Source organism: Hypanus sabinus, unplaced genomic scaffold, assembly GCF_030144855.1.
Source record: "Hypanus sabinus isolate sHypSab1 unplaced genomic scaffold, sHypSab1.hap1 scaffold_233, whole genome shotgun sequence".
In the NCBI taxonomy this organism is placed as follows: Eukaryota; Metazoa; Chordata; class Chondrichthyes; order Myliobatiformes; family Dasyatidae; genus Hypanus; species Hypanus sabinus.
In genome coordinates, this window is record NW_026780444.1 from 634,023 (window position 1) to 646,036 (window position 12,014).

General features: G+C 44.2%; 1 protein-coding gene across 1 annotated transcript; it reads right to left on the reverse strand.

The window, feature by feature from the left end:
* Positions 1 to 386: 386 nt before the first annotated feature.
* LOC132387905 (uncharacterized) lies at positions 387 to 10,350 on the reverse strand. The gene is made up of 3 exons (XM_059960226.1): positions 10,249 to 10,350; positions 8,458 to 8,914; positions 387 to 729 (listed from the first exon to the last, which is right to left on the reverse strand). Exons 1-3 carry the CDS (start codon positions 10,313 to 10,315, stop codon positions 387 to 389), a joined length of 867 nt encoding a protein of 288 aa, XP_059816209.1. The 5' UTR covers positions 10,316 to 10,350.
* Between the last annotated feature and the right edge of the window lie 1,664 nt (positions 10,351 to 12,014).

Genomic DNA, 12,014 nt, shown 5'->3' on the forward strand with positions numbered 1-12,014 from the left:
AGATACAAACAGCATTCACCAAAGCATTCGTTTAAAGTATAAATCCATTTAAAAAAGCTATTCCTTACTACAAATACAATGCTGCTCCAGTATTAGTGCCAGCGTGACCTGGAAATTACATTACGAACGATCACTCATTATAGATATATTCATACATAATAATCCCCCGGATATAATATTACATAATTAACAAGCAGAAACAATCTGTGTAGCAGATATAGCCTTCCCAAACACATATCATTCTTGAAGCTGTAGCCTGGGGGGTTGTGGTTAATGGCGCCTATCGGCGACTCCTGTGCATGCACCTTCGGAAGCAGCTCTATTTACATCTTTATTATCTCTATTTTTTTCCATTTCAGGGTTCTTCTGAATACACTGACCTGGTGTTACACGTTGATTACTGTTCTTTGCGGGTATGGGACACGCTCTTGGCGTTTCACCACTAGCCGGTGTTCGGCTCGCTTTTGGTGGTTTACGATCTCGGGGCTCTGGAAAAGGGCAGATCGAAGGTCGGTGTCACGGCAGGAGATCCGCGTGTCGTCAGGGGAGTCGGAAGATCTACGGTTGTGTGCCCGGAGAACAGAGAGTTTTGGGATATTCTGGCAGGGAGATCGAATAAAGTGACGTAACGGATTTCCAACATCGTAAACCAGCGAGATGTTTGTAATGTCTTTCCTCTCGCTGTGAAACGGAGGCGCCTCTTTCTCCCGTATTAGGGACAGAGAGATCCTGTGGTATGCCGAAAACCAGGTGATCTAGTAGTCTTTGGATTACTGCAAGTCTGTGCCTTTGCTCACGCGAGTACTCGGTGAGTGATGCCGATGTTTTTCTTTGCCGCTGGGGCGAGGGGCAATTGTTGCTTTTGCTGTCGCTTAGGCGCGGGAGAGATGGGTGCTGCGGGGTGGAGGGACTTCTGGATTCTAACATTTAACTGTCGTTCATTTGTTGGGGCACTCCTCTGTTTTCGTGGATGGCTGCGAAGGGAAGGCACCTCAGTACGTGTGTTGTGTACATTTCTCTGGCAGTAAATGTGCCTTTGAAACTTTTGAAACCTTTGATATAACATGCAGAATTCAGTAGGTGAAAAATACCGGAGACATGATAAAGTAAAAGAAGGAACTGAAAGACAATGGAACAGTAACAAGGCATCCAATGTCTCAATAGTAATATCCACAACTGATATTATCCCAACGGCACTACAGAGTAGCATTAAACAATTAGGGCTACACATCAATATCTACGCAAATCTACAGAAAGCCAGAACACTAAACACCAGTAGAATAATGCGAAAGTTCCAGCAACTGCAAAGCGAGTGCGCTTGGCCAAGGCCGTGTACCTCGGGTGTATGAAAAATATAATGATAAATGAATGATAAATATCAAGGGCATGAGACCACAGAGTCCTTGAAAGTGAATGCATTGTCTCCGGGAATAGTGCAGAGATGGGGAGAGGGAAGTTGTCTGAAGTTATCCCCACAAGTTCAAAGGCCTAACCTTTGTGTTATGCCTGCTTCGGGGCCTGTTGGTGTGGGTCCTGAGGATCCTCTACCTTCTTCCCGTTGGAGACACCAAGAGCAGAGAATGACATTGATGGTGTGGGCCTTTGATGATGGAAGCTACTTTCCTGCGACACCTCTCTCTGTAGCTGTAATTAGTGGTTGGGAAGGCTTTACCTGTTCTGGGTAAGGCCTAATCCTCAATTTTAAGTAGCATTTTACGTTCAAGGTAATTTGCTATCAGTCAATAGACTCTTCATCAAACCTCTACTGAACTTGGTAAACGTTTTATGTGCAATGCGATTCTTCGCCAGTAGATCAGCTGCCATTCTGAACCAAGGACAGAGTCTCTGAAATGTTAATAGCCGCGGTATACAGTGATAGGGTGTTATTGTGGCACTGCTCAGACAAACTTTCAATCTCCCTCCTATTTGTTGATCTGTCAATGCATTATATTCGGCAACCGACAGGGATGTCGGCAAGAAAATGAAATATAGAATTTGAGCTGTACTTAATGACTCTCAGTGAGTATCAGTGTACTCTTCTCTGTTGGCTTCCTCATTAATACTTGATCAGGCCAATCAGTGTAGCGTACTCTGCAAATTTAATTAGCAGATTAGATCTGTCAGTGCCGACACAGTCGAGGGCATTCAGAGAGTAAAGGAGGGGTTTAGTACACAGCCCTGAGGGGCTCCTGTGTTAAGGGTCAAATGCGCAGAGGTGAGGGAGCCCATTTACTTGCCGGCGATCTGACAGGAAGTCTAGGATCCAGCTGCACAAGGCAGGGTCTAGGCCCAGGTGTTTTAGCTTCTTATCCAGCCTGGTGGGAATTATGGTGTTGAATGCTGAACTGTAATCCAAGAACAGTGTTCTCATATAAGCAACCCTGTTCTCCATATTTTAAGGATGGTGTGCAGAGCTGTGGCTATTGCGTCATCTGTCGATCGGTTGTGTCGGTAGGCGAATTGTAGAGGATCCAGTCTGGGTAGCAGCAAGCTGCAGATATATTCCTTGACTTGTTTCTTAAAGCATTTGCTTATTGTTGCATCTAATATGAAGGGAGTAGGTTCAGTAGAAGTGTGCTTTTGCCTAATTTAGCGTGAGTTGTTTACCTTCCTCGTCTCATTCTGATTAAAGGAAATGGCATAACGGCTTCGATGCATTTGTGCCGACCTTGGCTACTGTACTGTCAGTGTTCACAATGATGTACCCACTACATAAAGAAAAAAACAGATGTGCGTGCTTTGACTGTTCCCTGTTGCATCGCACTATAATGGTTAACCCACGATATTCGAAGTTCTTTTTTCTGTCTGCAGCCTCCGCCACTGCCATCGTGAGGTTGCACTTAAATTTGAGGACCGGCACCTCATCTTCCAGATCGACACCTTACAAGGGTCGGGAATGCGCTGCAATTTGTTGTTCTTCCACCAGTTAAACTGACCTCTTTCCATGCTAATGCCAAGGTCCCTTTATCGCTCTGATACGATAAAACCCTAAACAACCGCCAATATTTCACGCTCTATGTTCTAGTTTATCTTTCACAGCCCCGCAGTCTTCCTATTGTAACTTGGCACAATTACTCTTGACCCAGTCCCGAGGGTGAGTGTTGAGTAGTTTTCCTGACTACAGTGTATGTTTCAGTTGTTGGGGTTTATTAGTCTTTGTTTCTGTTTCAGAGCATGGAACAACATCCATCTCGAGATTCACGCTGGAAAAAAAAGAATGGGTCTTAACGGATATATCTTCAACCTGTCGCTCCGACAGTGTGTGGTGCTCAGTTGCTTCAAGCAAGGTTGAATCATAAGTGCCAAAGTAGAAGACGGTAAACTGTCAAAATATTATCGCCCAGTCGCACTTACATCTACAGTGATAAAGAGTTTTGAGAGACTGGTGTTGAAGCATATCAGCTCTTGTTGAGTGGCGACGTATTCGCTACAATTCGCCAGCCGCAGCAACAGGTCTACAGCAGATGCTCGCTCGTCGTCTACTCATACAACCCTGGAACATCTGGACACCAAGGAGCCATACATCATGATGCTCCTTGTCGAATACAGCTCGGAATTTAACACCATTATCTCCTCAAGACTGATCAGTAACTGAAGGATCTGGGTCTCAATACTCGCTTGGGCAAATGGATCATGGATTTCCTCATTTATAGAACATAGTTCGTCCGGATTTGCAAACACATCACCTCCACGATCTCCATCAGGAGAGGAGAACCGCCCCGATGTGTAATTATCCCCCTTCCCTACTCGCTTTACAATTATGACTGTGTGGCTAAGCACAGCTCCAACAGCGTATTCAAGTTTGCCGATGACTCCACTGTCGTGGTCTGTATCAAAGGGAGTGATGAATCAGCACAAAGGAAGGAAATTGAAATGTTAGCTGAGTGGTGTGATAACAACACCTCTCTCTGAAAGTCAGTAAGACCAAGGAAGTGATTCTAGACCACTCGTTTGCGCAGTTTGATTACAGTTTACATTTCTTGAGATTTATCGTTTACAGATCCTGTTTACGGTTACTGTTCTATAGAGTTTCTAAGTATGCCCGCAGAAAGAGAATCTCCTTGTTGTACGTAGTGACATGTATGTACTCTGATAATAAGTAGTACTTTGAATTCTGTACTTTAGACCCATTCGGCTAATTATTGTCTGCCGCATTCATTCATGGAAAGTATGTACTTAATGGGCTCGTGCTGAGAAATCAGTGCTTAATCGTAAGAGATCAATATCTAGTTCTACAGTTAGTGATTTGGCCTTTCGATTGGGTTTGGTTGTCTTGTTTAAATGGAGCCTGAGTCTGAGTTCATTCTCGAACTTATTCCGCACTTGGCGTCACCGCCATCCACTGTTCTCTCGATGCATTCACAACAGCATCAGGGTCCAACAGTATTTCACCGAATCACGAAATCCTTGTGTCTTTCATCCTGCAACGGACACAATATTTGTCTAGGAAGTGGAGGACTTTTGAATGGAGCTCGACCAGCAATCTGATTCGTGGACGGGAACGAACCAACCTTGACTGACCCACCGCAAGTCTTTTTGAACTTTGGAGAAAAGTGGAACGTAAGTGGGTAACAGAGAATGTGGCACGTCGAACATGCCACACAGGGAAAGACCGCGATTAAATTCTAATATGATCGCTGAAACAACGTGGTCGCATTTTTACACGCTGCGACACCCCGTCACCATTGGCAATCACCTTGACCGCTCTTGTTAACTCACACACACACACACACACACACACACACACACACACACACACACACACACACACATATTCAGTAGATGAAATTGAATCGATTTCTGCTTGAATTGTTGAATCTGAATGTATTTGCTTATTTAGCTACAATGCGTGGATGAAATACATGCTTACAGAGCCCAAAGGTAATACACAGGTACTTCACTTCCAGACAGGTACCTCTATCGATTCCGTTTTCTACTCCAATGCAGTTCAATGGAGAGTGAATAAAGCATGTCCCGCGTCTAACGTGATTGAAAAAATGTATTTATTATAATCTTGTTTAAATTACAAAGTCAATTTTTAATGAGAACGTGCTTTTTTAGAGTGTATTGTTAAGCAAAGCGATGTTGTCCAATTGTCTTTCCGAAACATTCTTTAAATTACTGAACTTTAGCTAGTTTAGTTTAAAACTGCGAACATTAGTTTCTTCACCCCCGAAAGAGTTTGACCAACAGATTATTTTAAATATGCATGTGGTAACGAATGCTAACGATTACGGAAACTTGGTTATGGACATGTGGCCGATGGATGGGTCGATTGACATCTCCAGCTTCCTGGTTATGAATGCGCTGAAAGAGAGGACATTAGGTGAGAGAAAGGTCTGTACCATTGAGTATGGATAACATTACCATAGTTCATAGGGAGGATATCGACTTGGAGAGAACAGCCAACTGGCCTTCTCGAAGAGATGAAACCGGAATGATCGCATTATGAGTAAATTTACTATCCAAGTAAATGTACGGCACCATATACGTAGAAAAGTGGGATTTCTTTTCTTAAGTTTATGAACAATAAATTCAGTAAAGCTAATCAACGTCTAGACTTCAGCATGGAAGCGTCGAAATTCTAGTTCTGAAATGTAAATGCAGATATGAAATATTATCAGAAAAACACACTAAAGCCCAACAGATTAAAGATGATAAATGCCGAAAATCCCAAAAGAAACCAGAAACAATTCACTGCATTCCATCATCCTGAAGCAGCCTGATTCAATTTGGTTACTTACAGGCAAAATGACCTTACAAACATCACTCATTCGTTCCGAACGACTTCTCCACTACCACATAAGCCCAAAGTATTATTCTCTCAAACGAAATTGATTGCAACCATTTGATTTTCAGTCCCATTATTATTCCTGGAGGTACTTCACATATTCTACCCAATCTAAATAGATGGGTATTAGGCAGTTCCAAGCATTACTTTGGAGGGGAAATTCACCCTTTTACACCCTATTGTTGCTTGCACGCGTATCTCTGAATTCGCTACATATTTCCATCTCTAACTTTTGCAAACGGTCCTGTTCTGTTATCCTATCATTGTGATCACATCTTTTGTATTTCTAAGTTTCTCCAGAGAACGTCGCATGTTGTTCCTTCCTTTGTGATATACGTACCTCCTACGAACTACCCTGATTTTCTCTCCAGACCATACTACATCTTTCCTCTATTCCATCTCTATAAAAGCAGCAATGCCCCACAGGGCTGGTCGGCTATTCCTACTATCGATTAGCCATGTTCAGCTATTTTCAGCGTAATCTCTCAGCTGGTCCAGATCCCGTTGCATTTTCCGGTAACCTCCCTCGCTATTCACTGCGATCCCGCGCAAATGCAGAAGTTACTGCCGGAAAACAATGCAAGTTGTGGAGGGAGATTGGGAAGGGAACAGGGAAAGGGAGAAGGGAAAAGGGGGTGAGTGTGAAGCACCAGAGCGACATTCTGTAATGATCAATGAGCTAATTCTTTGCAATCAAATCTCTTCTCCTAAAGTCACAGTGCTGGCTGGACCGGCATCTGTGCCCCCCTCTCCCTCGTCCATGGCCGCCCTTTCCTGCCCTCTGCCCTGCAGTGGTGCTCTCGATATTCTTTGTCCCCGACAGATTTACAAAGACACGAGATACAGTAGCTGCCCTAGAGCTGTATACACTGTCTGCGGGAGGAGGTCAGCATGTCAGGCAACACCTATGGATGTGAATAAACAGTCGATGCTTCGGGTCGAGACCCTTCATCGGGACTCGAAATGCAAAGGGAATTGCTGGAAACAAAGATTTCCAATCTCTCTCACCTCTCCACCTTGACAAATACAGGATAATGCAAATATCTCAGGCAGTGTACCTGCAGTTCCTATAAAAAGTATTCATCCCCCTCCCGGTGAAGTTTGCATGTTTTATTGGTTTACAACAAAATCACCATGGATTTAATTCGGCTTTATCGACACTGATCAACAGAAACAGACTATTACGTGTCAAAGTGAAAACAGATCTCTACAAAGTGATCTAATATTATAATAAATATAAAACACAAAATAATTGATTGCATAATTATTCACCCCCTTTAATATGACACACCAAATTATCACTGGTGCAGCCAACTGGTTTTAGAAGTCACGTTATTAGTTAAATGGCGATCACCTGGGTGCAGTCAAGGTGTTTCAATTGATTGTAGTAAAAGTTCCGACTGCTGGTGAGGCATTATCCAGTGTGTTTATACCCTTATCCCACACGATTTGACCGTCTACATTAACCGTTAGACATTCGCCCAAAGCTGTCTAAAGTGCCTTTCTTCGTCTCCTAACATGTTGCATTCATTAAACTTCTTTGTTACGCTCTAAAGCATGCACACAGGGAAATGTGGAAGAAAGGCTCCTTCGCAACACATTCATGAAGCTCTCCTTAGAAATGGACTTTTTCACACGGTAATTGAACTTTCAACCAATATTCACCATATAGCTGAAGGCATCACAACGTTGATACCAAGTCACTGGATGCAGATACACTCAGAGTTGACGTTCGGATCGTGGTGAACGGGAAGTTGTCTGCTCACAGCGTGTTGAAGGACGTGGCAGTATGAGATGCAATCATGAAATCACTTTGCGGCGCAGAGTGGGACCAACCCCGATCTGCTCTCCGGGCGCTTCGTGTGAATTTCGCCTCTTTACGTGTAACGGCAATATTTCCGCTTGATGTACCGATTCCTCTCCGTTATGGAGAAGCAACGATTTTATAGGTCACTTGACTGATGAGCATTTACGGCGGGGTGCGTGATCCATATGGAAATACCCGTGTCCGTGACGACGGCCGAGATATGGTGCAAACAATGTAAAAAGTCAAAGGAAAGTTGAGTGTAGTAATTGGTAGGAGCTGGCGGTCACGTACTCTGTCCCTCTCAAGTTCAAAACCAGTTATATTCTCTCTGCTGCCACGTTCTCCGATGACCGCCATTCTTAGAGTTATGATAGGATAAACTGTGACCACCTCTGTGAAAAGAGCTTAAATATCTTGTTTTCTCATTAGTTGAATCATTAACCTGAAGGGATATTTCGCTGCGCTGATGAACTGCTCTCTGAACTTCGACTGAGTTACTCCATAAATAAACGTGTTCGTGCAGCAACTTAATATCATCACCATGTATCCGGAGTGTTCAAGTATGTATTCCGAATCATTGTAATTATTTTGGTCCACTCCGGCAATTGTGTAGTAAAGGAATTCGGCAACAGTCACCGACCACAGGATGATGAAGCTCCCGGAGATGGTGAGAAATAAGATCACAGACCTCCTCCTGCTCTCCATCTCCGGGTCTCTGCCTTCCTCCGCCTTGCTCTGACCCCTCAGCCCCTTCCGGACGCGACTCGTCACTAAAATATGTTTGACTGTGAGAGCGTTGAATAGTAGTATTAACACGAACGGGAATAATCGCGTAAAAACGGTAGAAAGCACATCATACCCCACCCATCCGGGATCCGTATAGTGGTCTGCCTTGGAAATACAGTCCCAGGGTATATTGTCAACTACTTTCGCAGGACGAAATCGAAAGCAGTAGGGCACGTTTTTAATACACATCAGAACGGCAGTTGTTGTCAGAACCACAGCCGCAGTTTTCCCGATGCAATATTTTGTTTTCAGCTTGTGACAACAGATGACGACAAACCGATCAAATGTAAACATGACGGTGAACCAGACAGAACAGTCCGTGGCTGCAACACCCAGGGCACCGACCGCACTGCACACGGGGGTGATGTCCAGGAAAGTCCCGGGGAAGTAGTAATAACTGACCCGCCACAGTAAGACATCAAAGATAATGGTCAGTAGATCGGCCGTTGCCATGGCCACCAGGTAGCGAGTGGTGCAGGTGGAGAGGCCGCACTTTCCCCGGGACAGGATCACAATCGCCATTAAATTCACTGGAGAAAAGCAAAAAGAATTAATGTATTTCTGCGTCGCCGCTTCGTGGGTCCTAGTGTAGAGATAAGCTGGAAATTGAGAAGAATCAAACTTTGCAGACAACTAATTTCTCGAGGTTTAAAAGGTGGAAAGCGGGTTCTTAGAAATTTCACACGCTGGGCGAACGGTAACGGTGCTCGGTACTGGGAGGGAAGCGGGGATTGCAATGAGACACTTCGATCTGATCGCCGAGGGCCATTTGGTTTTCGACTGATGTGTGCAGCCTCGGTACCGCGGCAACTTTCTCAGGGATGGTTATCACCTCGTTCCCGTCACCTATGTTCTGTCACTTTTCGCATACAATTCGTGAATCCCCGGTTCTCACGCCTTTGTTCTCTTAAAAAGTTAAAACCGAATTCGTTTCCCCGGTTCGCATGTCTCGGCCGCCTCCTCGATTCGCGTTTCTCACCCGCCCACCGGGTTAGATCGCTTCTTTTCAAGACTACATCTACTCCTCCCGGGGCTCCGTCACACTGCGTACGATCAGAAATCTCCAAATTTCACTTTTAAAAGTTTCGCCTGACCCGCCGAACATTTCAGATATTTGGCATGTTAGTGCGTAAACCATCCAATATCCATAGGAAAGAATATAGGGACTTCAAAACAGCTGCCTCTGTTAGAGTTTGCTCTAATATTGTTCTGAATGCTCTGATGCTTATTCTTCCAGAGCAGAATATCGCCTCTGCTTTAGCCCGCATGCCCTCTCACGGACGCGTGGCTCTTAACTGCCTCCTCACTTCACGGATGATAGGGCGTGGAAACATTTCTCGTTAGACTAAAACGTGCACCGATATTTGCTTAATTTTTCGAAACTCCCAATGTTTCGGAGTCTGACTTAAACGTGATGTCTACCTTTCTCTCTTGAATCTCATTGCGGATCTTCTTCCTGCGATTCCGTCAAACGCAGCAATTTATAAAAACACGGCGCCCTACTTTTAAATATGAATTTGAAGCACGTTGCGCTATTGATTCAGAAGGAAAGCACCATGTACCCGTAAAGGTGCCGAGCGCGCTGCTTTATCGGAGTTTAGTTGGACAGTGAGTTTGCGTTGGTAAATCCAAGCTGCCTGCCGTGGATCTCCCCGATCCTCCACTCTACAGCTGTTCCAACTGCCGGTTTATCTTCAGCCGATTCCACGGGTTTAACTGCAAGGGAACTTCTGATTGAACACAAAGTTTTGTCACAATGTCTGCACCGCACTCACTGATACACCGGCATCACAACGCTGTCGGTAACCGATCGAGTCCAAAGACCGCGCACACAGAACAAGTGTTAGTTCGCCTGTATTCTTACCATGGACACCTATGATGAAAATAATCATGTAATATATCTTTCTCACACGGTAAAGTGTTTCAATCATACTGTGTGAGATTCAGCCTGTCTTCCAGCTGCCCGCGATCTCCCTGAAGAATCTCTGAGCTGATTAATCTCCGCGATCATTCATTTATACTCGCTCCAGCACACTGAATATTCAATACTACACAAGGCTGACGTGTCTTCCAACAGCTGGAGTAAAAATAAACATGATGTAATTCATGTAAAATCCCAATTGTGATGAGGTGTGGATAGCTTGACACGAAATTGCAACATCTCAGTAATGAAGAAATGACGATTGGAGAAGTCAGTGAATGTCATTGCGAAACAGTCGGGCTCATCAGTCGGTTTCGTGAGTGCTCTTATTAATTTTGTCCATTGTAGATTTTATAGGCTTTCATAGCACAGATCAATATTATGATGTTACAGGACTGAGCTGTTTCACTCCTGGAATTGTCTCGGTTCCAGATCTTGCCATAGGAATATAAAAACGGAATATGCTGTCTGCACGTTTCTGTAATATAAGTTAATACTGAACACAGCAAACCATTAATCAATTTAATTGCAGCACACAGAAAACTACAAGAATTCAGCAGGTCAGGCAGCGACTGTGCGAATATATAAAAGGTCGATCTTTCTGTCGGAGACCTTCTGACCTTCTCCAGGTCTTTGTCTTAACTTCTTATCACTTTCTAGTCGTTTATTTCATCCCCCGTAATTCTGCGTCAGGCCTTGTGACAATTAATTTTACACGACGCACGCCGGGAAATATAACTGGACATAAATTGTCCAATGTCAACAGGCAACGCAGGCGCATCTATGGAAGAGATTAAAGTGGAGGCATTATTTGACGTGGTGTAGCGCCAAAGGAGACACATCAAAATATGCAAAAGTTCGAGAATGAAAAGCACATGGTCGAAAGCAGCTGTGCTATAAATGTAGAGTAATTTCCTATGTGCACACACGGTAAGTTGCCCGTATCCTCCACTAACAGTCAAAATACAGGAATATTACACCCGGGAGAAGGAGCCGTCGCTGGCCAGGCGTTCGTCTTGATTGTCTCTATTTTCCAAGATTCTTCATCCTCCTCTGGGACGATTGGTCTCCACTCTCTGTACTTAGGAAATCCTTTATTTGCGTTATTTTCCTCATTGAATAAATTTAAGTTTTTGTCACGGCCTCCGATCGGTCTCAGAACGGCGCTTTTGCTGCTGAGTTTTTTTTATTCGCCGCGTTTTTCTGGCCGAGTTATCCCGAGTTATCCAAGAACTGTTTTGTTGTGCTAATCAGATTCCTAATTTTGCTTAACCCTTCCCATTCTCTGCGTGATTCTGATGCTGGGCCTGAGAATGAAGTATGAAAGTACACCGAGCTAACCTTGAATGGAATCGGGGCACTGCTGTGACGGTCCCGATGATACCTCTTAATGCCAGGACCTCTGGGGTACATGGGACCTCGTTATTGGTCTGGAGCGATACGGAACTAGACTGCCGGACACCTGTGGACTCAGGCTCTGTCCGTAATTATTTTGGTCTGTGGGAGGCAGCAGAAAGGAAACTATAGACCTGTTAGCCTGATATCAGTGGTTGGAAAGTTGTTGGAATCGATTGTTAGGGATAAGATTACAGAGATAGGCAAAACAACAAAAAACAGCATCGTTTCCAGAAAGGAACATTAGGCCTGACTAACCTACTGTAATTACCTGAGAAATTACAAGCAGGACAGACAAAGAGGATGTATTAGAT